The 26,942-nt window shown below is 36.0% G+C and overlaps 1 protein-coding gene across 1 annotated transcript in view; it reads left to right on the top strand.

Moving 5' to 3' along the window:
- Positions 1–26,942, top strand: part of MSR1 (macrophage scavenger receptor 1) — a 74,366-nt gene that overhangs the window by 20,887 nt on the left and 26,537 nt on the right. The window contains exons 5-8 of the mRNA XM_014847816.3: positions 3,677–3,863; positions 11,476–11,556; positions 16,828–16,917; positions 25,070–25,123. Coding sequence (XP_014703302.2) covers positions 3,677–3,863; positions 11,476–11,556; positions 16,828–16,917; positions 25,070–25,123 — 412 coding nt within the window. The remainder of the gene's footprint in view (positions 1–3,676; positions 3,864–11,475; positions 11,557–16,827; positions 16,918–25,069; positions 25,124–26,942) is intronic.

The following is a 26,942-nucleotide window of genomic DNA, read 5'->3' as shown; positions in this document are numbered from 1 at the left end:
GTTAAGCAACACTGGCATCTTTGTAGTAGATTTCACTTGAATAGACCCATTCTTAATTAATAAAATTGTTTTCTGTACAGGTACAATATCACACAGTAGTGATTTTTAAAAATGGATGTCATCAATATGGAGCAAAGGGAAGCCTCTAAAGTTATAACTTCAGATGAAAACCACCTAAATTATTCAGTAGAGAATAGACTAAACAGGTTAAGAAAGAATATTTTATGAATTATTACTTGTAAGGTGCAATCACTCAGAGCTTTTGAATTTTTACATGGTCCTTATCTTAAAGGGTCAGAAGACAATGGCATTGCTGTTTAAATATGGGGACTGTGTTGGTGAATTTCATCCCAACACCAACCTTGATACTCTGCTTCCATTCCATGTCACATCTTCCAAAACCTGACTGTTAGTGTTTCCCACATGGTTAAATAGTATCTAAGCATATCAAATCCTGTTGGCATATCAAGGACTTGGGTTATGGAGGGGTTAGAGAAAATGTACAAAGAAGAAATTGTCCATAGGATCGGGGAATAGGGGAGACAGCGAAAAAGAAAAAGTCAGTTATAGGAGTAGAAAGTGACTAAGTTGGAGGGAAAGAGGGAGGGAGAAGAAATTTTGCTTTATGTAGAAACAGGATCAGAGGCGCAGTGAGACAGGGTGAGGAGAGAGAAGATGGACACGATGGAAGAGCAAGGATATATTTGATATTGGTAATGCCCAAAATCCAGCAGAGACTATAGAATACCTGTGAACACACATAAATGAGGAGTTGAAACCAAACTGGAAACCATTTGGAAGGCAGAAGAAATCTTAAACATGTTTGAAGTGATAGTTAATGGAAATAATCAAAATCTGGTGATCAGTGAGATGTTTGAGTTGGATAGAGGGGACTTATGTTTTGGAGGGGGTCCCAGCATTAGAAGTGGAGGTACGAGGGAATGGAGGAACTTCCAAAGGTAAGTTTTTTTCCAAAGCTATTTCTTTTTAAAGGCAGTAGTCACTTGTAGAGATTCAGAAACCAGACCAGTGCTAGTTTACGTGTGTGTGTGTATGTGCTTATGCATTTGCTCACTGAAAATAATATTCAGAATCTCATCCTCATTGCTTAAACAACTTTTTACATCTTTGAATCTTTAGCCCAATGCAGAAATAAGTCAATTAAACGAATGCCTGAATCAGTAAATACTGTTTGAGGAAAAGATTTATAAGTAATATCAGCATAATACTTATCAAGGGCACAACAATATTAATCTGAAAGAAAAAAGAAGAATACTGGGACAAAATAATAAGAGAGGTGGAATTTACTGTCTCTGTTGTACATAGAAAGAACTGTAAGACTGCAAAATCAAATGCCTGTTTCCAGCAGTGCCGCTGAAGGTAGACTGTGGAAGGTGTGTGTGGATGCCATGTAGGACTTTTTTAAAAAAATCAAATGCAGTTTTCCTCTTTCTAATAAAAATTATTTCAAGTGAAATCTAGCTAATGTGAGCACCATATGCAGTTTTCAAAGAAGGGAATAAAAAGGCAGCCTCAGCTTTAGGTATGAAAAACATGGGCAATTCCTGTGTTTTAGGTAGCAAAATCACCTGCTAGACCCCTCAGCTCTGCTCTGTGGACATCTGGAGCTACCTGCCACACCTGCAGCAATTTGTAGCCATTGAAATTAAGCCAAGTGTATTTATCATGTTGCTGTGTTCCGCAAACATCCATTCTCCTTACTCCACCATCATACTACATTGTATGGAAAATGCCAAAAATTCAGGGAAGGAGGAAGTAGAAGGTAGAGGTGTTCCAATCTAGGATAAGGTTTGGGTTGGAGCAAGGCACAGTTAGAGCAGTGACAACTGCTAAGTCTCTCTGCTTGAATACAGTGCCATTGAAGAGACAGATCTGGTACACGTTCATCTCTTTTCAAAGGTTTTACACTCTGTCTTGACCCTCTCACCTCAACTTGTCCAGCCCAATTGAGGAAAGTGTAATTTTCTCTTCATACCTGGATTAAGGAACAATACACCATTGGTTTACGTCTATGAGAATCCATCAGTTAAATATAGAAGTTCTTAGAAAAGTATAGAACATAGAGTAAAGACAGAGGATGCAATAAAAGTAGGAGAGAGAGACAGAAAACCTCCCATCCACCAGAGGAGATAAGAAGGTTTCATGCATTGGAAAGAGAAAGCCCAACACCCGAAAGAAAACCAAGCAACACGCTTGAAGGGAAAAGTAATAAAGAAAAATGTTGTCAAAAACTTTATGACCGGATATTTTTCAGCATAATTGAAAAGCAAATTAAGTAACAATGATTTGTAACGTGTCTACTCTTACTCTACAAACTTAAATACATTGTTGGTACCCTGTATCTGGGTGCCAAAAGCAGGCACTGACACACAATTAGTAAGATTCAAAAAATGATATCATATATTTGGAGGGCAGAGTGGCAGTACTGAGCAAAAATTGTAATGTTTAGTCCCTTTGATAAGATCCACTTCCAGGAGGCTGTCCTATAGAACCATTTGTATAAATAAATAAATATATATATATATATATAATAGTGTTCACCACAGCATTGTTTAAAGTTGTAAAAGAAAGTGTGCAGCTCAAAATTCTATCAGTAGAAAGCTTAAATAAATTATGAAAAATACTACTCCACTAAATCACTGAAAATAAGACAGTCTTGGGACCAGCCCGGTTGCGCAGCGGTTAGTGCGCATGTTCTGCTTTGGCCGCCCCAGTTTCACCGGTTCGGATCCCGGGTGCCGACATGGCACCGCTTGGCAAAAGCCATGCTGTGGTAGGCGTCCCACATATAAAGTAGAGGAAGATGGGCACAGATGTTAGCTCAGGGCCAGTCTTCCTCAGCAAAAAGAAGAGGAGTGGCAGTAGTTAGCTCAGGGCTAATCTTCCTCAAAAAGAAAAGAAAAGAAAAGAAAAGAAAACAGCCTCTAAATATTAAATAGGTTATCATCCTTAATATCTTATTGAGTGAAAAATAAAAGCATATTCCAGAATGTAGCATGATCTCTCTTATTCATAATCTCTCTCTATATATGCATGTATGTATGTAAATATACACAAAATGAAATGTATTTGAAAACACAAAATAATAATGAAACCTCAGATACAAAGGTAATAAAAATGGAAAGTTTTGTTAATATTGTTAATTGTTAATATGCTAGTTGAGATTTTATTGAATATGCAAAGCTATCCTTAATGTTCATTACCACTGTGAATTATGACATCAAACTTTGTTATTGCTGTAAAACAGTTAATACACAAATTATTGAATTCACAGAATTAGAATATGTTGCTACTTTAAGTAGAATATAAAGAAATTTCACTTCAGATAAATGAAAAACCACATAAGTTAATTTATTTTATTTTATTTTTAGTATTTTGACATATATATATTTGGGAATAGAAGCATACCTTAGATATATTCAACTAATTTTTTTTGGCAGAGGGTGTGACAATTCAGCCATTCAGTCAAAAGAGGAAATGCTTCCAAATGAAAGAATCACTATTTTAAAACAGTTCTCTAATTTCTATACTCTTATGCCATAATATTCCTATAATGTGTGTTTTTTAAAAACTTGGTTCCCAGGGCTTCTTAAATGTGCATATTTGATAATTATGTGTGTGACCGAAATTGTGGGTGCTTGCTTATGTTTCACAGGAGATCCGTCAATTAGAGGAGCGTGTGTACAAGGCATCAGCAGAAATTACGTTCGTGAGAGAAAAGCAAGCGCATTTGGAGGAGGAAATAAAAGGGGAAGTGAAAGTATTGAATAACATCACTAATGATCTCAGACTGAAAGATTGGGAGCATTCTCAGACATTGAAAAATATCACTTTAATTCAAGGTAAAACATCTTCTTAACCCTCCAGAAAACGACATATTAAAATGTACTGATATATGCAGAGATTTGCTATTTGAAATCCTAAGGTTTAAAATAGTTTTTGAACAAATTTTTACTACAAATATTCAAGGGAAAGAATCTTGAGATCATGTCAAGACGTGGTAAGATAACAGTATCCTGGTATCCTTTGAACAGAAAGGGATAAAAAATGAAATTGCTCTTAAAGTCTAATAAGCCATTGTTCAAAATATCCCACATGTACTGCAGACAAATTTTCTGTAAGGCACAAAGTCTCTACCTGTCCATAAACCAAGTTTGTTAATTTTGTTTTTCAAAACTTCCAGATTCTTTCTTACTTCTTACCTGATTGTATTTTTAAGTAAATAGTTCTTTGAACTCTTAAAAAATAACAAAGAATTTGTCAAATTCTTCGGTTCATGTTAGTAAAAAAGGTGAATTAAATCTTAGAGAATTTCTAATCAATATATACATCATATATGGTTTTACACTAGCTTTTATTACATTATAAATATTTTTCCATATTACTGTCAACCTTTTTGTATTTTTTTTAGTTTTTGTATCTTGTAAAGAACACATTAATTCTATTGTTATTATTATTGTGCAATCTGACCACCTCTTTTCATTGTATTATTTCTACCACCTTATTTTCTGCTGCTTTTGTCCAGTTCTTTCTTCCTTTTGCTTTCCTCTCTTGTAGACTTTTGGATTGATTGACATTTTTCTCATTGAATTCTTCTCTCCACCAAAGGCACCAAAAAAGATTTTGAAAACTTTATAGTCTATTCCTATTTTATTGATAGTTGCCCTTTAAATGTATCTTAACAAAATCTAAAGTTCATCGCTATCTTCACCTTTATCCTAAAATGTACAAGGAACTTAAAATGCTCTGTCTGATGACCCCCTTCCCTGGTTTCCTCCTATTTTCACATTTCACTTTTATTTTATGTGGTTTTTTAAAACGAATAATTTAGTCAATACTATTTTTCTTACATTATACAGATAATATTTATTTAGATTTGCCCATGGCTTTACCAGTTTTTCCCCCTTCCAAATGCGTCTCAGCCATCTCTTCTGGAATTATTTTTCTTCTTCCCAAAGTCTATCTTTTGAAGGTTCGCTTAGTGAAAGCCCATTGGTGGTGAGACTTTTTGATTTCATTTTTTTCTATATTATCCTTGATCTTTAAAACTGTCTTAGTGCACATACTTGTGTTAGGTTGACAGCTATTTTTGTTATTTCTATTAGTATTTTAAAGATATTATTCCCCTGGCTTCTGGCTTTCCTTGTTGTTTTAAAAATGACTGCCACCAAAATGCTTGTCATTCTCTTCGTCTTTAATACATGGAATTTCACTAATCTGTGTTTTTATATCTACAATTTATTCATTTGGCACTTTTTTCTTTCTATATTTGCATATTTAAGACTATCATAAATTTGGAAATATTATCAGCTTCGATCTCTTTGAACGTTTCTTCTCCACAATTCTCTCAATGCTTTCCTCTGTAACACTAATTAAATTCATGTTAGATCTTTTTATTCTAGCTTCCACGTCTGTTAAGCTCTATTTTGTAATTTTAATCTTTTTATTTTAGCTAGTAATAAGAAACAGAAATCCGAAAGATTTCATTTTACATAATACTAGTTTAGGAAAATTAAGAAGTCTAATATCTAAGTGTTTACAAGAAAAACATTTTTGAAACAAGTCCTAGTAGATTATATATAGTGCCTTTTTTGCTTCTAGTGTTCACAGTTTAGCAAACCATGGATATTTATAGATACTTACACATGTAATAAAAATAGTTGTTTTTAAAATGCAGGAAAATGAGAAACACAAAATTCAGGTTAATATCTCTCTCTGAAAAGAAAGTAGATGAATGAGATCGGAGAGCACCTGGAGAGATACTAATTTCTTGGGTTGCCATGTTGCAGGGGTATTCTCTTTATTATTGTGCTTTGTAGTTCACTCATATAGAAAACATTGCATGTATTCTTTAATTATTACATTAAAAATATGATAAAGAAAATTTTGAATTAATCAGCTTTCTCTCTAACAGTTAGACAACTCCACTTTGGACTTCAAATAAGTTTCCAAAACTTTGCAAATCCAAAACTAAATCCTTGATTCTTGAGCATCCCGCCCCCATCCACCCACCAAATTCATTGCTTTTCCCATCTTATCTGTCAATTACATCATTGTCCAACTAGTTACTCACTCCAAGATCTTGGAAGCTCTTTGTCTCTTTCTCTCTCTCCCTACATCCAATCTCTCTATGAGTCCTGTTAACTCTTCTTATATCCAATATTTCAAATAAAAGCCCTTCTCATCTCCTCTGCTACTGTTCTAACTCAAGCAGCTATATTCCAGTCTGATGCACTACATCAGCTTCCCAATTGTTCTCCCTGACTTTACCCTTAATACGTTCTCCATAATGTAGAGCAAAAGGGTGCTATCAGAAAAATACATTATTAGATATTTTCTCTCTCATGGTTAAGACACTCCAATATCTTCCCATTGAACTTGGAATAAAATCTAAACTTCCACTTGGTCTAGAACCCATCTACTTACCTGCCTTTGTTTTCTGATTTTCCCTCTGGCATTTCCTCTGTCTAACTCGGAAATCTGGGAGAATGAAAGTGCCATTAAAAAGTATATGGTAATAAGGAGGAAGTGCTAGTTTCGCTTCTTGTTGTCCATAATGTTCACGAGACTCTTTCTGTCTCTCATTAAATGTTCTTCTCTTAGGTCTCCACTCCTTGGCTCCACTCAAAATTACCTTTTATAGAAATAATTTCTCCCTCTTCCATTCCCATTCTTATGCCCCATCCCTCTATAAAATTATTTGCTTTAACTTCCTCATAGTACTTACGACTACATGAAATTGTTTCCTATGTACATTTGCTTATTTGTTTATCATGTATCTTCTCTAATAGAATGTGAGCTCCATGTGGCTGAGTCTTGTCTCTCGTCTATCCCTTAATACTCAGCACCTATTAGCTTGGTGTATTGTAGGCGAGCAATCATATATGTGTTGAACGGATAAGTGAAGCTAGCTCCTCCTTCTTATTAAGTTAACTTTGTAATGGTAGTGTCATTCTTCCAGGTTTCCAGGATAGAAATTTTAGTTGTTTTTATTCTTTCTCCCCAGACCAGCCTTAGTTCTTATGTTCTATATTCTTCGTGGTCTTGTCACTTCTTTATATTCTTGTGTGAATTATTCTTATCACTACTCTGCCGGATTGAAATAGTCTCCCAAGCATTTCCTGCCTCAGTCTTTCAGACTCTATCCTTCACACTGTTATTAGAATGCAGCCTTCCTGAAGGGAAACCCTAGATGGCAAAAAGTTTGTCATTCCCTCCTCATTAGACCTACATTTCCCTCTTTAGCACTCAAAGTCTTCCAAAATGTGTCTCAACTACTTTCAAATACCTCATTGCCTCCCTTTTCCCTTTTTGACAGGAAATATGTCAACTGATTTTACTTTGATTCTAACATACTCAGTACTTTTTACATCCTGCCTCATGCCTTTTCCTTCACTTAAAATAATATCTTTCCTCTTCTATTTATATCTGGGTATATCTATCATTCAATGTCGATCTAACATGTGAAGACTTCTCTGGTTCCACCATAATAATACTCTTGCTGATATTTACATCTTGCTTAATATTGAACACTGAGTATTCTTTCACAAGAGAATTCTTCGTATGATAGTCTTATCTAAAAGTATCCCATACTATCTTCTAGTGAGATGTTGCCTCTTCTTAGAACAGTAAGTTTCTTAAAATTAGGGACTATTTCTTATGTCCTTTACAACATCTAGCCATAAAATAAATTGTTAATAAATATTTATTAAACTATAACCTGAGAGATATATTACATAAATTAATGAGTGCTTTATCATTTGTTGGTGGTAGGATTAGCATCATTACTTTGTGTCTCTTCTCTTTATATTAAGAATGGCTAATAATCATGAAGATAAAAAGATAACAATGTTTTAATTCATTTCTCAAGTAATTGTAGTAATTGGAGTCCAAAGGACTAAATGACATTTTATTGTTGAAATGGTGAAGTAGAGTTTGGTGGAGAGTGGGGGATAACATGATCTAAAGAAACAAAGTTGGTGAACATTCGGGGAAAGAAGTTAAGAGAAATAAAATATAATGGGCTCAGTGGTGAGAAAAGATAACATGATATTTATTTGAGAACATTTTAAACATATTTTCTTTCCAAGATCTAAAAGTGCCAAAAATTATCTATCTATTTAATCAATTTTCATGATAAGGAAGAAGGATAAGCAATTGATAGAATTTGAATTTGGAGATTTGTGCAATTATTATTGGTATGTGAAAAAATGGATTGTGTCTTTAACAACTATGTAAAGGAAAAATTCGTCTCAGAAATAATGGAAGAGCAGATGCTAAAAATGAGGTCAATTAAGTTTGGAACAGTATAGCCTAGGATGTTAGGAAAAAGTGTTCCAGATCTGGTTTTACCCAACTAGCTTTACCACCATGGGCAATTCATTCTCTCTGACCCTCTATGAGAATATTTGACTCAGAAATCTTTAAGGCCTCTTCCAGATTAAACATATCTAAGTCAATGAGCATGAAAACTGGTAGAAAAAAAAAAAGAGGCAGGTTTAAGCAGCAATAGCTTAGAAGATTTGGTAGATTTTTATGATGATCTAAATATGAGGCACGATTAAGAATGAAGTAGAAAATGGATGATCATAAAGAATGAGGCATAGAGGAGCATAGCTCTGGAAATTAAGGCAGATATTATTAGTGCTATGTTATTATCTGAGGATTTTAAATGATATAATATGCCTGGATTTGCTTTTTGACAAAGAGATATAATTAAAAAAAATGAAAACTGACACTGAAGGAAATAGGGTAGAATAGACAAAATATGTTCAGACCAGATTAAAAAAAACTCTAGAAAAGTCCACCTGTAGGATGATGATGATGTCAGCTGTAGCAGGGGTGGAGAGGAGACCAGTTTGGGAGTCTAACATGATAGTGTTATGGTGACAGTGTTCTCAAGAAGCTAAGAGAAAAGTGGCATATGATCTGTGTACTTCCATTCCCTCCAAAAGAGCTGAAAGACACTAAAAACATTTATTGAGATACTTCCCACATTTTGTTCTAGGCAGTAGAGGAGATGTAACAACGTATAAAAATGAAACATAATATAATAGGTGAGATTAATGTTACATGAAGAATAAAATAACAATAAAAATATATCATCTGATACACCTAGTTGGAACTCTTTAAGGAAAGGCTTTACCTGCTTTTCTTGCTCGGGTTCAGATACTTGGTGTCAGTATTTTTATATGAAAATACACAGAGAGGGATCTTCAACTCAGAATTTTGTAAAATAACACAGATGGGTTTGCTATGATTGAACTAATACTCCAACATTAGAGCTGTATAAATTTACCATACATAGTCACATGAAAAATAATTGAAAGGATAGTTAGTGATTATGAAAGAGCTCCACTTCTTACCTACTAAAGAAATGGTGAAAACTCTTATTCTCAGAGGCTGAGAGCCTAGATCTAGTCTGTGTGGCCTTTGATTTTTGTCTCACACATTCTAGTTTTTCTGGAATGTCTGTGTCTTGCTTTAGAACCCTAATTACTAAATCAAAATCATTTCTTGTGCTTTTTTTTTTTTTTTCCAAAACACCATCCTTAAGTACTGTGGATTTGCTTCTCTTCAATTTACTCAGCAAAATTCTGGCTGCAAATTGACTCTTTCTGTCCTACTTGCCCCTCCTTCATCGCGGTGCAGAGAGCAATGAACTGCAGCTGTGTTTGTGGTCTTGAAAGTTAAACTCCCTTTGTTGGGAAGAACTACATTCTGCGTGGAATAGGAGATGCACACAAATTCCCACTGATGTAGAACCATGACATTTCTTGTGCAACACCTAAATATACGTCTCCAACATTAAGCTGTAGCTTAGGAGAATTTGCTTGCACCATGATTATGTGAAAAGAAAAATGCAAGCAAAAAAGATACACACACACACACAAACAGGAAATAAATGTTAATAGTCTCTTAAGATGATAGGATTATGAATTATATTTTTCCTAAGCTTTTATATTTCCTATAATAAGTAGAATTGCTTTTATAATGAAAATACAATAAAATATTACTGCGCAATGTTGAGTATTAAGAGCGAGGGACAATGTGCCATCGAGAAGAGCAATGATATTTTGAAAATTGAGTAACCAGGGAAGGAAGGTTCTAACACCCATGTTAGACCTTGAAAAAAGGAACAAATAAGAAAATGGAGAGAAGCAGGGACAAAGACTTCCAAAGAAGCAAAGAAAATGGACAGAATATACTTATTTATGAGATAATCTTTATCTATTTATGTGGCCCCCTCTTAGAATTCTTCGGGTATTCTATCTCCCCACCTGACTAAAAGGTGTAAACAAAATCTGTAGACCAGTGATGCTAAATATAGTTGTGTGTTGTCCTTGGCCTATGTATGTGGCTGAATCATAGCAATTGAAAATGCCTCTTTTAAAACATCGCTATCTGATTATTCTATGGTGTATCCAGGTTTGTTTCTTCCTTTTGAAATTGAAAAGAAAATTGCTAAGCATTCTGCTTTAAATGAAAGGAATAATATTTGTCCTGTATACTCCATATAGAACAGGGAGTACTGGCAGGATTACCTTTAAGTTCTAAAGACATACCTAGTGCCATTATTCCATAGAGGTGATCACTGGATATGTGTTTTGCTGGGCACAGAAAATTCAAGTGATTAAATAAATGTTGATCCAACTCAGTACTCAGAGGACACCTGGGAAATTGTGAGACAAAAGCAGTCAAATTTTTCCCTGCAACCTTTCCATCTTATTTTATAATATCTATATCTACCTCGGGATTCTACTTAATATTTTACTTGAAAAAGTATTTATTTACTCATTTTTACTGTCCTTCCTTTCCCCACATCTCTCCCACTTACCCAGAATTCTCTTTCTTCTCATTCTACCTATTCATCAAAGTACCCTTCAAATCCTTCTCCCTCAGTAAAGTCTTTTCAACCTTTGCCACTCATGCTGATCTGCATCTCTCCAACAAATATCTGAGTTTGTCATTTTCACCAATATGGGTTTTGGTTGTCTACTATGTATGGTCTTCTGTTTCCCTTGAGGGTACCACACATGACTTGTAAATCTTTACTTATACATTTTCCACTCAATGTATCTATACTATGAGCATCTATCGAACTCAGTATAGTGAAATCCGCCTGGTATTACACAATACTAACGTGGGTTTGTGCCATCATTGATTCAGTGTCTTTTCTCTGACCCCAAGTACTGAGAATGTAGAAAAGTGCTAGGCACACATAGACGATATTGAATATATAATTTGGTTGTCTAGTTTAGGGCTATCTCACCCACACCTGTGTAGGGCATTGCACTACTCAATAGCAGAGTGTGCCTCCATTCAGGAAGGGAAGTCTTATTCATTCTATGCTATTGCTCAACAAATAAAAGACTTTGAATTTACTTCAACAAATGATGAATCCATTTTACCTATGCTTTGAAACTATGATCAGTATTGTAATTTTTTTTAAAGGTCCTCCTGGGCCCCCAGGTGAAAAAGGAGATAGAGGTCCCGCTGGAGAAGTTGGTCCACGAGGCTTTCCAGGTCCAATAGGTATGGAAATAGTAACTGCTTAATCATATACTACAGAATCAGGTAATATACATCCATATATGTGTCCGGGGGGGGGGTGGTGAAGAGCTATTTGATTTCCCCTGTGGGATGAGTGCATGTGTGTGTGTATGTTGAGATGGAAATTAAGTGTTCCAGCGGCCTAATCACTATAACGTACTGAATGGTAAGCACTGACTCTTAATTTTTGAAGAAAGTCAAATGCTTTAGCCAGAGCCACCACATGGGGCTATTATTAAGTCTGGGGAGTGCTATCTGTGTCATTGAATATGTCAATATCTATATCATTGACTAAAAACAAGATATGGCAGACCTAGCTTTAGGTCACGTGTGAAGGAGAATATGAAAATCATCTTCACATTGAATATGTTTGCAAGTTATCTGGTTTTTAAAATGCAAAAAAAAAAAAATTAATATGAGTCAAAGGCAAATTGGGTTGTATTCCTTCATAGTCCTTCGCTGGAAATTAGCTGCTTAAACCTACGAAATCTGAATGTAAATGCTGACTAGAATGCAGATGACTTTTACCTTTGCTGTCAGTCACTCTCCCTATTTTACTTAGAGTATTTCAAATTATTTTCCTCTGTCTATGTTGCAATCTCGAAAGCAATATTTTGAAAGAAGCTAATAGCAGACAGAAAAGGAGAAAGAGCATGAACTTTCTTTCCTCTCAAAAAAACAAAGACAATAACAATAACACGATTGTCATGTTATTCTTGGCTAGAAATCAAATACCTTGCATGCTTTTTGTAAGCGGGGAATACATTGCATGGTCTAATCATAACTAGGATGGTTTGTGCTGCCAAAAACATGTCTAAATACCATGTACTTCGTCTTATTTTTCTGTCTTTTGATGACACAAAATGTTCTTCTTTTTGATCAATGTATTTACTAGCCCAGGTTACATTAGAAAAATAACTTTTAAAAATGAAGAGCATGAATTTGATACTTAAATGACCTTTAAAACATTGTGCTTAAAAAGCCAATATATGAAGTTTACATTTAAAAAGATTTTAAAGAAAAAACATATCGATCTTATATATCCCTATCTATCTATCTATATATATATTGTTGTCGGTGTGCCTTTGAAAGTACTACCAGATACGATTCTTTATTCACAAAAGTCTTTCTACTTGACTAGCACTCAGGAGATCTTAACAATGGTGCGTTAATGCCGTAAGAAGGGGAAGTAACCAGTATTATATCAGCTGCCAGAGCTGCTATTCTCAAAGTCCCATCAGATCTGCCATTACAAACTGCAATTGTCAAAGCTTTATAGCTCAACCATAAAGGCAGTCTGGGCTATAACTTGCCGAACAAAGCTTCATCTTGGGAGCATCTTTTGCAGCTCTTTCTGAACTACAGATGTATGAAATAGAAAGAGGAGTTTGAAAGTTTCAGCTTCTATTAATACCGTAAACAGACACCATTGCAAAGCTGGTTTGATTCTTTTAGTGAGAGCCTAGTCTGTTCCACTTGGTACTGCTCATGTACACAAGTAGGCATTATCTAGTCCCTCATAAAAGAGAGTTCGATTTCATTGTTGGGCTGATAAATTGACTCTTTTAGATTATTAGGTTACCATTTGGTTTGCTGCACTGCGGCAAAAGTATTTCAATTTCCAGGCATCTCTCCTAATGGACTCTTCCCCACTTAATGGCTTCATTCTGTTTTGCGCTCTGCCAGATTGCCTAATTGCCCCATACTTGGTACTAGAATCTGGAAGTTAAGAGTATATGATGTACTGGCATGTTAATTCTACTTCCTGATTTCAGCAAGTTCATTAAAACTCCACTTATACATCCAGTTGAGCCCACTAAACTCAGCTTGACAAAGTCAAAGTCATGTAGACTAACAACCATGATATGAAATTTAAGTATTTATTTTAGTGGTCTTAAATAGTCAATATATTAAATATATTACAATTGTTACTCATGTACTGGGGTGGACATTATGTTAAAATGTGCTTCACTTCAGAATAATATAATAGAAATCCATTTCAGAATATCATTTCCTTGGAAACATGCCAGGGAGAATGACCTAATGCATTTTACTTGAAAAAATGTCTACTGAGCACTTTCCCGTGCATGTCTTTGCCCTACCCTGCCCCTCCTCACAGTCTATGGCCCAGAAAGGCCTCTCCTCCAGGCCTCAACAAGGACAATGCTCCTTAAAATATACGTTTAAGGAAAGAATGTTGACAGCTTCAGGCTGTTGCTCTGTGCATGAGTATTGAAAGCAGGTGGGGGTTTTTTTGTTCTCATTTTTTTCCCTCCCCAAACCCCAGTACCTAGTTGTATAGTCTGGTTGTAAGTCCTTCTATGTGAGTTGCCACCACAGCATGGCTACTGACAGATGAGTGGTGTGGTTCCATGCCTGGGGACCTGAACCAGGGCTGCCAAAGCAGAGTGTGCTGAACTTTAACCACTAGGCCATCAGGGCTGGCCCTGAAAGCAGATTTGTTTGGGAGGTAACAAACTGTGCAAAAGTATCCAAAAATGTCACTGCTAACTATACACAAAAGGCTGGTGAAAATAATTATTATATTACTACGAAGAAGGAGTACAGGGAGGAGGAAGAGGGGGTGGGGGAAAAAGAGGAGGGGGAAAAGAAGACCTAACACCAAGCATTTATGATGTGGTGGCACTATTCTAAGTGTTTTGCATTTATTAGCTCTTAATCATCACATCAAATTTATAATGTAGGTATAAATAATATGCCCATTTTACAGATGCACAGGGAAGTTAAATGGCTTGCCTAAGATCAGTCAGCAACTGGTAAGTGGCAGAGCCACTATTTGATCCCAGATGGACATGATTTCAGAGTCCGTGCTCTTAACCAGTCTGGTAGACCACAGAAAGAAGCCTTGATGGAGAGCTGGGAACCGCGAATATGTGAATTATTATCAAACCAGCCTTATGTACATGGTTTTATCTTTCTGGTCTTCTGTTCCCGCCTCTGCAAAATGAGATATTTGGACCGGATGATTTGTACGGTCCCTTGAAACTCTCACATTCCATAGCTGGATTCTGGGTAAAATGTGCTGATTTTGCCTGTGAGTTAGAAGCAGGTGCCAGACCCTTTCCCTTTGCCACAGATAAAATTGCAGAAAATTAGCTGATTGCCAACTGAAAGGCTCAGAGAATCTGATCTCTTAGAATAAAATTCAATTGTGGTGCTTATATTTAGGAGTTATATTTGCAAACATCATTAAACAAACAAGTCACATGACCCTATAGGCCATGTAGAGCTGCTTAAACTTCTCCCATAATAGAGGTCTGATGATCGAGTGATTGCAATGAAAGTATCACCTGTGCTTCCTTCATGGGTTCATTTGAATTTCATGGATTCATGGATTTTATTTATTTGAAAATATAACATAATTTCTAGTAGAATAGCTGTATTCTGAGTGTCACTGTAATGTACTCAATGAGCCATCATTGGAGAGGCTCTTTCTGATCCCCTTCTCTAAAGCAGATCCCAAGGCATTCTCTATTACATTTCTTCATTTTTCTAAAATTACGACGTCCAACATTACCTTTTTAAAAATTTATTTGCTAACTTTCTTACATCCCTCTCCCCTTACTGTTTCTCCACACTGGATGATCTGCTTGGAGGAAAACCTTTGTAACTCCAGGAATGGATAGGGATGCACAACATGCAAGCATAATATATCTTTTGTTGAATTAATGGATAAATGGTAAAAATGGGAGACACCAGAGTGCAGGATGTTCTAAGGTAAAAAAAAAAAAGAGAGAGAGAGAATTTAGAGTTAATGTTTTTATTTATAAATTTGAGTGACAGATTTTAACAACTGTAAGTGCAAAGGTCTGACTACCTTGCTTGGATAGTGAAGAAAGATACAAATATTCATCTATAAGCCTGTCCTGAGAACTGATTTTATGGATTTTTTAGGCTGTATGCTATGAAGTCTAGCCAATATGTACTACAAAGTACTTATATATAATCTCTCAATATCTTACATATGTATATATTGTACTTATATCAATATTGTGCATATGTATATATTGTATATTTCTATATATACTATATATACACAATATATCAATATATACACAAAGTAATATATATTGAGTAAATTGAGGTGGCCTGACTTTACTAACATTTCTAAACATAACTTACCATTTTATTGCTTTAGATACCTACTTAATTTCCATTGGAATGAAAGTTTTACCCTGGGTTGAGTAATATTTAACTATTTAAAATAATATACTTCTTAAACTGAACATTTCATAGAGAACAGTTAACCCAGTTTTAGGTGTCTATATAAATGAATCTCAAAAGATTTTTTAAATGAATTAAATATGCTTAAGTCCTGACTCCTGGAACTTGTAAATTAATGGTAATATATTAAAAGATTGACACTGGAAAAAGATGTATAATCAATTTTTCATAATGTGCTTCCCAAGGAGTTAACTGAAAATTGGGTTAATAGGATCTCTGTGAACTGATAATGACATCTACAGTGAGATTTTTACAATAGTTTCTCTCAAACCACTGGACTCCAGGATGAAATATTTTACTCCACAGGAAAATAACACTTTCTATTATATGCAGTTTTCATAGTCACCACAGATATTTGGGGTAAAAAAAAAATGGCTGTTTTTACTTAAGCATGTAAAACCCTGGGTTTGCATATGTGTATAATATATACCCATAAATGAATCTCTGTATACTGTACACACAGACACACACACACAGAGTTACACTATTGTTTGGGATTACAATGGAGTATGTAAAAATAAGTCCATGAGAGATAGAGTAATATATTCTAGAAATAGAACCCCTGTTTTTTAAATAAATACTCTTTGATATTTCTTATTGCTTGAGTTGTGCTTTTTCTGCGACAATTCTTAAGAACTCAATTTTCAGCTTATACATCTCAAAGTTATCATTTCAGCTACAGCAAAATCCTGCCATTTGAAGATTTCTGATTAGACTGCATGAGCTTCTGGTTAAAACCCCAAGATTTTTTTTTCTCATGTGCTTTTATTTGTAATAAAAAATGTGTTATTTATTGAATGTCTACAGTGTACTAATTGTACCGACATTCTACTTACTGTTTATATTATCTACCAATGGCACACATGAAGTTTTAGGAAAGATGTTTTTCCTCTATTTGGAGATTCACCTATTTCATATTCATCAATGAAACTAGATTGTTCATTATACCCTCAAGTCTATATGAAAAATGAATAATTACCACTGTGTTTTCCTCCCTTAACCATGTAGGTCCTTCAGGTCCTAAAGGTGATCGGGGAGCAGTTGGCTTTCCCGGAAGTCGCGGATACCCAGGACAACCAGGGAAGAGCGGGAGGACAGGTATTATGATAACGTATATTATCTTTATAGAATATGTAAAACAACACAGTCCACACACATTGTTTTCAACTTCCTAGATAACAAAATGACGGTCATCATAGCATGAACAGTAGCACTCATGCAATTTATTTTGTGGTCTTAAACATTTTGAAACTGATTTCTGTCCACCTGAGGAAAGTTTCTATATCCCTACGGAAAATAGTTTACTAAAAATAAAACAGGATTTATAAACCCCAAATAATCATAAATCACCATGAAAAATGGTATCTATCTTAGAAGAAAGAAAGTGGAAAGACGGGCAAAGAAAAACAAGCAAAGTATAAATATCTCTTTAACCAAAACTGACCAAACTTTGTTCAGTTACGGTTAGCAAAATAGAAATAGACCTGAAATCTTATCCTATGCAAGATAAACTGCCTGGTATTATATATAAGTACTTAATCAACATTGATTGGGCCCTTTAAAATTTACATACATGTTGATATTATTTCTACTCCTTATGCCAGTAGCCTAAGCTTGAATTGTGAACTTTGCACAGAAATTGTAGAGGGAGACAGGCTTGTTCTTTACCCTAATTTCAAAGAAAAGTATGACCAAGAGAATAGGATCCTTATCATTGAGGTGTTTTTTTAACAGATTTTTTTTAGAGCAGTTTTAGGTTTACAGAAAAATTGCACAAAAAACGCAGAGTTCCCATATACTACCTACCCACATAGTTCCCTGTTACTAACATCGAGCATTTGTGTGGTGCATTTGTTATAATTGGTGAACCAATATTGATCCATTGTGATTAAAGTCCACAGTTTATATTAGGGTTCACTCTCAGTATTCTGCTTTCTATGCGTTTTGATAAATGTATTATGACAAGTAGCCACCACTGGAGTATCATGCAGAATAGTTTCCCTGCCCTGTGAAGCAGATGCCCAGTGGTTGACCTACTCATCACCACCTGCTCCCTCCCCAACTCCTGGCAACCACTGATCTTTTTGCTATCTCCATAGTTTTGCCTTTTCCAGAATGTCATGTACTTGGAATCGTACTGTATGTAATCTTTTTAGACTCGCTTATTCCACTTAGCAATATGCATTTAAGTTTCTCCATATTTTTTTGTGGCCTGATAGCTCATTTATTTTTAATACTCAATATATTCCAATGTATGGATACACCACAAATTGTTTATCCATTTACCTATTGAAGGACATCTTGGTGGCTTCCAAGTTTTGGCAACCACAAATCAAACTCCTATAAGCATTCATGCACACATTTTTGTGTGGACTTGAGTTTACCTAGAAGTGTCATTGCTGGATCACATGGTAGACCTATGTTTAGTTTTATAAGAAACTGCCAGACTATCTTCCAAAGTGGCTGCACCATTTTGCATTCCCACCAGCAATGAATGAGAGTTCCTATTGCTCCACATCCTCACCAGCATCTGATGTTCATCGGTGTTTTGGATTTTAGCAATTCTAATATGTGGGTTGAGGTATTTTTGGTAGTATCAGTGTTTGTGGACTGTGTCTCCCCCAGAGACCTGAGCACCTGAACTGAATGATGTATTTATGTACCAACCATCTCTAAAACCAGCTAGCTTTAATCAGGCGTTTTTGGCAACGTGGGAAGAAGTGTGTGTTTGTTTGTTAATTTGTTTGACATTATCTACATCGCTCAGGAATTGCTGAATTTCCTGGATGGGCAGTTTGTGTTCAACAGATAAATGTATTTGAAAACCTTGAATTTGACAAAATTGTGAAGCTACTTATAGATTCCAAGATAATTCAAAATAATTCTGTGAAGTGAGAAAAGATATTTTATTTGTGTTGTTTTAGTTAAAATGGTGTCTTAGTCTACTATCTATCTCAAATAGATAGTCATTTATTATCCCTGGCAAAATTGTGGTAAGATTTTGTTTGGGACTCTTTCTGGCATGATCTATTTATAACTTCCTATTTGTATTAAATCATAAGATTAACTTTACCAATGAATATCACTATGAGCTCTGAGTAAATTAGAGTTACTAATTTGTCTTTCTATAAAGACTACACAAAAAGGGGAAAAGTGGCAGAAATTTTAGGAATGTTAAGAAAGCCTCACTATTTCTCACAAGTGTCTGTCTGTTAAGTACAACTTTCTCTCAATGTGGTCAGGGAAGAAGTTAGAAATGAACCACAGAAGAGTCGTGTAACTATAGCACAACTTAACTGATTTAATGAGAAATAACTTTCCTCATTTGTTAGGTGTCTATTTTGTCTCATACATTCTGCCTGGAGCTGGGGATATGACACAAGCTAGTTCCCCATCCTTGAAAAGTTTTCTCGCAGGAATTTCACAATGACCTCTCTTCAAAAGTATAATCAAAAAGATGATTCTGTAAAGTTTGTGTGACGTATCTAATCTGAGGTTGTTTGTTTTGGAGGATTAAATGTTTGTCAGAGGGGTTTGAACTTGAATTTCATGGTGGCACATAGTTATTCCATGTGTATTATTTTTTTTGCCTTGTTGGAAAGCACAAGGATAGTATGGTCCATATTTGTATTTTCCAGGGATAGCACAGTGCATGTTTGAATCCTAGGTTTGAACCCTACCTCCCCACTTAGTTAGCCTCTCTGTGCCTTGGTTTTATTATCTGCAAAACAGGGCTGGTAAGAGGACCCACACTTTAGAATTTCTGTAAAAATCAAATGAATTAATAGATGTCTTAAAGTGCTTCAAACAGTGTCTATCACACAGCAGGCTGCATATACATGTTAGTTATTAGCTACAGCCAGTGCAAGCTCTAGGTTTCTCTCTACTCCTAAACTCCTAGAATTCAGCAAGTGCCCATAGTCAAAGTACTCGGGAGAGTGCTCACTGAGTCATTCACGCAGTCAACACAGTATTATGAGGGTTCACTGTATGCTGGAGATAATAGAGCACAGGCACTGCCCTCCCAGAGCAGGAGACAGAAAAATACAGAAGCGATTAGCTATAATGTAATATGGTAAGTGATAACCATTTGTGAAGTAGAACAAAATGCTATGGGAGTAGAGAGTTGAGAGTCATTAATTCCACACAGCGAGACAACGTGTTACAGAAGTGGTGCTAGTGCTGGCCTAAGAGATGCATAGAATTTCTCTAGGTCTGTCGTTCTCCAACTTGAGCAGGCATTAGAGTCACCTGTAGGGCCTGTTAACAGAGCATCCTAGACTCGACCCCTGGAGTTTCTGATTCAAGAGTCAGCGTTTGGTTTCCCTCAGGAATTTCCATTCATCACAAGTTTCCAGGTGATAGGGATGATTCTGATGCAGGGACCACACCTTGAGAACTACATCTTCAGGTAACGAAAAGGAGTGGAGCAAAAGAAACTCGGCAAAAATAAAACCAAAGGAAGAGGTAATAAAACCTTTAACAAAAGATATCCTTAAGGGGCTGGTCCAGTGGCACTGCAGTTAAGTTCACAGGTTCCGCTTTGGCGACCTGGGCTCACCAGTTCAGATCCCGGGTGCGGACATGGCACATGCTGTGGTAGGCGTCCCATATATAAAGTAGATGAAGATGGGCACAGATGTTGGCTCAGGGCCAGTCTTCCTCAGCAAAAAGAGGAGGATTGGCAGCGGTTAGCTCAGGGCTAACCTTCCTCAAAAAAAAAAAAAATATCCTTAAGATATCACTTCCTTATAAAAAGGTTCAAATTTGGTAGAAATGTGAGCAGCAGTGCCTGGTACTGCTTTAGTTGTACTGCAGACTAAAACAAGGACTAATACAGAGTGCTTCCTCTACAAGAGTCAACAGAAGCTGGTAAAATTAGAGATGAAATCCAATAATTGATAGTCTAATGACACAGCCTGGACTATCTGAGTGATATCAAAAGCTTTATCAGAGTTCAAAGCAAAAAATTAAAGAAAGAGCAGGACTATTTATTTATTTTCTCCTGCTTTCTCCCCTGCTCTCCTTCGCTTCCTCACCCCAAGCCCTGCTACCTGTGTTAAGTACATGCTATATATACAAAGTACAATACTAGATACAGGGAAATGACGAATGAATAAGACATAGTCCTTGGCTGATCAGATACACAAATAAGAGAAGAGAAAAGGAAGACTTCATGCTTTCTTCATGCATAGAAGATCTATGGAGTAGGGCATTTGCAAGATCTGACATACTTACTTCAGAAAGCTTTGAAGATTGAATTGAAGTGTAACCTTACATATCTTCAAAATCCCTCGAGGACTCTGGATATAACCTTGTCCAATAAACTAGACTTTCTACCATGTAAATAATGTGCTTCTCTCCACTCAGACTTTTGGAGTCCATTCAAAGTCTGATGCCACAAAGGGTGAGTTATGGTCTTTCTTGGGAGTATCTAAAACTATGGACCATAAATAATTCATTTATTTATTTGAGAAGTACTTACTGAACACTTTCTCTGTGTCATTCATGCGGATATTCATAGATAGTTGAATATATGGCTTTGGAGTTCAGAGGAGAGGCAAAAGTTAGAAGGACAAAGCTGAAGCTGTGATATATACATGTTCATTGGAATCAGTGATTTTAATTATATTTTGTGGGTAGACAGAAAAAGATGTGAAGACAAGGGGCCTAGGATAAAGCCTTAAGTAGTTCCAGAAGTACAGGCTGAGCAGAAACAGCAAAGCAGTAGATTGAACAGAAGCAGCCAGAGTGAGGAAGAAAACCCAGAGAATGTGGTACAAAAAAAGCCAAAGGCAGAGGGAGTTTTGAAAGGTGGTCAAGTAAGATGACGTGTATGGAAAGCTCCTTGCTTTTGTTGTTATAAGGATGTTGCCTTTACTGAGAGCAGTTTCTGTGGGGCGGGGCAGGGTGAGGTGGGAAGCAGATTGGGGAATGCTTAGAGGTGAACTGGGGATGAGAGTTGTAATTGCTGGGAAACCTGACCCTTTGTAGAGGAAGAGAAAGAAATCAGGTTTTTGTTTGTTGTGTTTTTTTCATTTGATTTGCTTTTATTTCTGTGAAAGAGAGATTTGAATCTTGCTTACATGCTGTTGGGAAGATAAAATAGAGGAGTGGTTGAAGATAGAGATGAAAGAAGGGTAGAAGGACAGTGTAAGATTAAAAAGAAGGTTGAAGGTGAAGAATTCGGGAAACAGAAGTATTAGGCGTAGGAGGGAGATGGTCACATCTGAAACAAATAGCTGCAAAGAGTATGGCTGGGATATTTATGACGTGTACGTGAAAACGACTAATCTAATGTCTAGCTCTTGGAAGGGGCACTAAAAATGCTTAAAATCATAATGATTTATTGAAATTACCTCCCTTTATATTTAAAGTTAGAATGTCAGTATATTACATACTATTTACTTCTTATTTTTCAATGACTTTCAGAAATATGTGTTCTTTGTTTTTGATTGAAGAGTGACATGTATGACAGGAGATGGTTAATTCCAGCTTTTCACTAATTTCCTGGGCTCATTTTTTAGCCAAGGGTGTCTTTCTAAAGGAGGGAAATACTCCCATTCTCTAGAATGTTTTTGATGGATTCAAGTGTGAGAAAAGATTTCCAAGTGTCATCTGTGAGATAATCTCTGCATCATGGTAAAATGACATAAAATTTGTATTTGTTTATAAGAAGAAGGTAGTTTTCATTTTACCATCATTAAAAAACAAAGAGTGGTGTAAGGTAAAAAGCAAATAAAAAAGAAACTAATTTTTTTTAATGATTTTTAAATTTTTTCCTTTTTCTCCCCAAAGCCCCCTGGTACATAGTTGTATATTCTTCGTTGTGGGTCCTTCTAGTTGTGGCGTGTGGGATGCTGTCTCCGCATGGCTCGATGAGCAGTGCCATGTCCGCACCCAGGATTCGAACCAACGAAACACTGGGCTGCCTGAAGCAGAGCGCACTAACTTAACCACTTGGCCACAGGGCCAGCCCCCTAATTTTTTATTTATTATAGAATCCTAGAGCTATCAAGACTTAAGTGGATCATTCACTTGGTGCTCTGACTTGAGCATTTCTATTCTGAAAATACCCACCACAAGTTGCAGTAATGAAAAGATTTTTCAAGAATAATATATGGTCACTTCCTTTATTCTAATTGTGAAAATAATTCTGAAATGATAAAATTAAGCTTGCTTATTATATTACTTTCTCTGAAAAGAATTAGAACTGATCAGTGACACCCTTTTAATTCCCCTCTTTCCCAATTGTTTTTTACTATCTTAGACTTTTTCTTTTGAGAAATCAGAAACTTTGATACTATATCTCATAAAAAGATACCATCAAGAAAAAAATAGGAATGGTTTTGGGTACTCTGTGCTAAATTAATTATTTTTGCCAATTTAACATTACCTGAAATGACTGAATCATAATTAAAAAGTGAATGTAATCATGTACAATGTAATCACGTATGCAGGGCAATTAGAGGCATTCTCTTATAATACTTTGATAAGGAATGGTTGGCATTTCATGAACTCTTCAAAATAGAATTTTAATTGGAAATTATTTGTACTTTTTAAGGGCTAAGTCTGAATTCTCACATTACTCATCACACATAATTTTATAATTTTTAAATCTGGTAAATTGGGGATCAAAAAATCTTCTCTAAGAGGTGAATAAGGACAAATGTTCAAAAAGAAAGCACAGAAGAAGGCAAAGTAAACTGGAGAAACAAACAAAAAACCCAAAATAAAGATTAAAACTTTAAAGTAAAATAAAAATTAATTGTGCCATAAAAAGTGAACTGAAAGGCCAGCCCTGGTGGCCTACTGGTTAAGTTTGGTGTCCTCCACTTCAGCAGCCCAGGTTCAGTTCCAGGCCGCAGACCTATTCCTTGGTGGCAGCTCATATACAAAAGAGGAAGATTGGCAACAGATGTTAGCTCAGGGTGAATCTTCCTCAGGAAAAAAAAAAAAGTGAACTGAGATGAAAAAGTCCTCTTATTCACTGAGAATAACATCACAGAGAGACAGTTCTAGCTAAGCTTTGGGAGATGTAAAACAAAAAATAATAGTAAGAGCTACTATCAATTATGGGAAAGGCTACTAATTTTCAGGGCAACTCTGCAATGGAAAGTGTTATTTTTTCATTTGACAGAAGAATAAGCTTTAGCTCAGGAAGAGTTATTCAGAGCCACTTTCTAGTAAGTGGCAGAACAAAATAATTCAAGACAGGGATTTGTAAATTATTATTATTATTCCAAAGCCCATGATTTTTAAACTACATCCTCTGACCTCCTGGATGGAAAGATAGACGTTCTTGATTTTGTTGGGCGGAATCAAGAACGTTAACAACGACTTTGTTAGAGGCAGACAGCACTATGATCTGTCCTATATTTATGTCAAGAAGGTTGTTACTTGCAAGGTAGATATCTGAGGACTATTGAAAGAAGAATTGATAAGCAAAAAACACCACCACTCTCAGAAGACGAAATTATTACCATTAAAATCTCTAGTTGGTACCAAAGGGCGGTCTTCTCGGTATACCTTTAAAAATGGAACTGTGGGTGAAATAGCAGCCCATTAGCAAAGACTAAGGTCCTAGCAATGTTTCCATACCTATTTGAAGTCCTGATCCTCATGTAAAATGATAACATTTGGACCGCACCCCTAGGGAAGTGGCTGAGGTTTCTCAAAGCCAAAAGGAACTAGCCCAGAGGCTGTGATGCCCCTCAGACCTTCCTGGCTTCCCCCAGGACTGAGGTGGGTCTTGGCACTCCCAGAAATTCATCCCAGCCAGGTCTTTGGGATGCTCCATGCTAAAGAAAGGGAAAACAAGATAGAGAAGTTGTCATGGGAATAGTGTCACAAGGAGTAGGATGAGATGGACAGCACCAGGCTCCCTGGGGGAGGAAGGAAGGCACAGTCAAAGGCTGGGGACGAAAGGATAAATCAGCACCAAACTAACTGCTAAACTGCTTACACTTCAGTTTTTTCCACTTTTAGGAAAATAGAACATTTAATCCCTTGCAAATAATGAGATAATGTGCTAAGGACCTACCCAGAACAATGCCAGGTTCATAATAGGGCTTCTAAAATGACAGCTATTTTTATTATTACCATCATCAACAGCATTATTATATTTGAATATCTGTAGATTGTTATGCGTTAATATTCTAGATCACCTTGTGGTACCCTGTCTCCTTTAAAGCAAGCATTGTGAACTGCCCTAATTTTAAAAGGTCATTTTTTGGCTTTTCTTTTCAAGGAAATCCAGGACAAAAAGGCCAGAAGGGAGAAAAGGGGAGTGGAAGCATGCTAAGTAAGTTTATAGTTTCTTGTTTTTTGTGTGTGCCTTTGTTATAAACGAGTTGTGATAGTAGTGGTCTGGGTTTGAGGCAAATGTTGGGAGCTTCAGCGTCAATCCGTAGAGATTCTGTGGAAGTCAGCCACAGTTTTCTACAAACAAAGCGTGCTAATTGGAGTAAAACAAATAGATTAAATTACACAGCTCTTTAAATCTCGTTACCCATTTGTATTTTGTTTTTGTGGTGAGTACGATTTTCTAAAAATTCCACATGGAAAATTGTTCAATTTTCAAGTCCATTTCTATCTGCTGAAGGAAAATCGAGTTTATGAATAGAAACAATTACAGCCTCTTTATCTACTAACTGAGCTAACTGAAAGGTTACATGTAGGAATTTGGACAATCTAAGGACCTTCACAGACTAATTCTCTGATGGCTCGGGTTTTTGTGTTTGGTTATATTTTACCAAAAATTTGAGAAGTGGTATTCTATATCCTAGACTTTCAAAACTGCAACAGAATAGATTTCACAACAGAATTCTGTGTCGATGGAATGCCCACCTCATGTTGCAGTGTAGAGAATCTGTAAATTGGACCTTAAAAACTAAATATTAGAAGAGCTGCCTTCAACATGCCATGCCATAAGTCAACTATTGTGCGTCTAAGCCCAGTCTTCACAGATACAGTGAAAGGATTGTGAAAAGGATTGAGGAGTCCACACGTGACTTCTCAGAATGCAGGGACAACTCCTCTGGATTCCCAATGGGAGCTACAAGCGATGTGTGTGTGTCTGTGGGAATAGCTGGTACACACACACAGCAACATAATCTTTACCCATCAGGGGTCTGTTTTAGACAGGTTATGGCAAATCCTTTAAAGTACCAAAAATCTAGCAGTTTTCCATTGTAGTTATTGTTTTAAAAACTATAGTACAATTTCTCTGTCTCAGCAAAAATAATTATTTTAGCCTAATACTGTGTATGGATGTCACATTTAGACAAATTAGGGTCACCATTGTGAATGCCATTCGTTAAAATATAACGTAACCACATGGTGCTTTCCACCATCATTGCCTTGTTGATCTGTCTTTGCTCCTAAATTGAACAACACAGAGTATTGTGTCTCCTCAAAGTGCTTTGTTTTATTCAATCATTATCAGTGTTATTACCATTGTATTAAGATAATAGAAACATTAGTATATCTTTTCTCCTTTGTGTCCATTTATCCTTTCATGTGATCACTTTTGTCTGCTGTATACTTTTTATTCCACTTCTTCCCCTTTCTTCTTGTCCCTCCATTCATTTTCACTTGAGTTCCTTGTATAGCTCTCTCTTCCAGGTCTTCATGCTTTTCTTTCTCTTTATCTCTCTCTTTATCTTTATCTTTGGTTCTTCTTTATCTTCTTTTCTTGCTTTCTTGAGAGTTTCTCTGAGCTTCTTAACCTTGACTCTGGTCAAACTTGGCAAATAAGGGGCTTCTTGATTTTGTAGTCTGTACTGAACACACACACTGTCTTCTGTTACCTGAGGTTATCAAATGCTTTGAACATTTTTTTCACATATGTTCAGAAATGTTTTCAGCTACAGATAAGATATTTTTATGGCTATTTTGAAGTTTATGTGCATACTTTCTTTGAGAAAGTAATGGGAGGTATTTTCATGTATTAGCCTCTAAATTACCCTAATGCTCACCCCCCATAGAAAGTGTGTAATACTATGATGTCCCAAAAGAGAAAAAGAATCATCTACACAAACATCTATACAGTACGTTCTGCTTTCTTATTTAAGAAAGTTCTTAATATTTAAGTTCTTCTTATTTAAATAAGTTCTTCTAAC

This window comes from Equus asinus, chromosome 27, assembly GCF_041296235.1.
Source record: "Equus asinus isolate D_3611 breed Donkey chromosome 27, EquAss-T2T_v2, whole genome shotgun sequence".
NCBI lineage: Eukaryota > Metazoa > Chordata > Mammalia > Perissodactyla > Equidae > Equus > Equus asinus.
The sequence above is the reverse complement of the archived record's forward strand: the minus strand, read 5'-3'. Positions and strand labels throughout refer to the sequence as shown.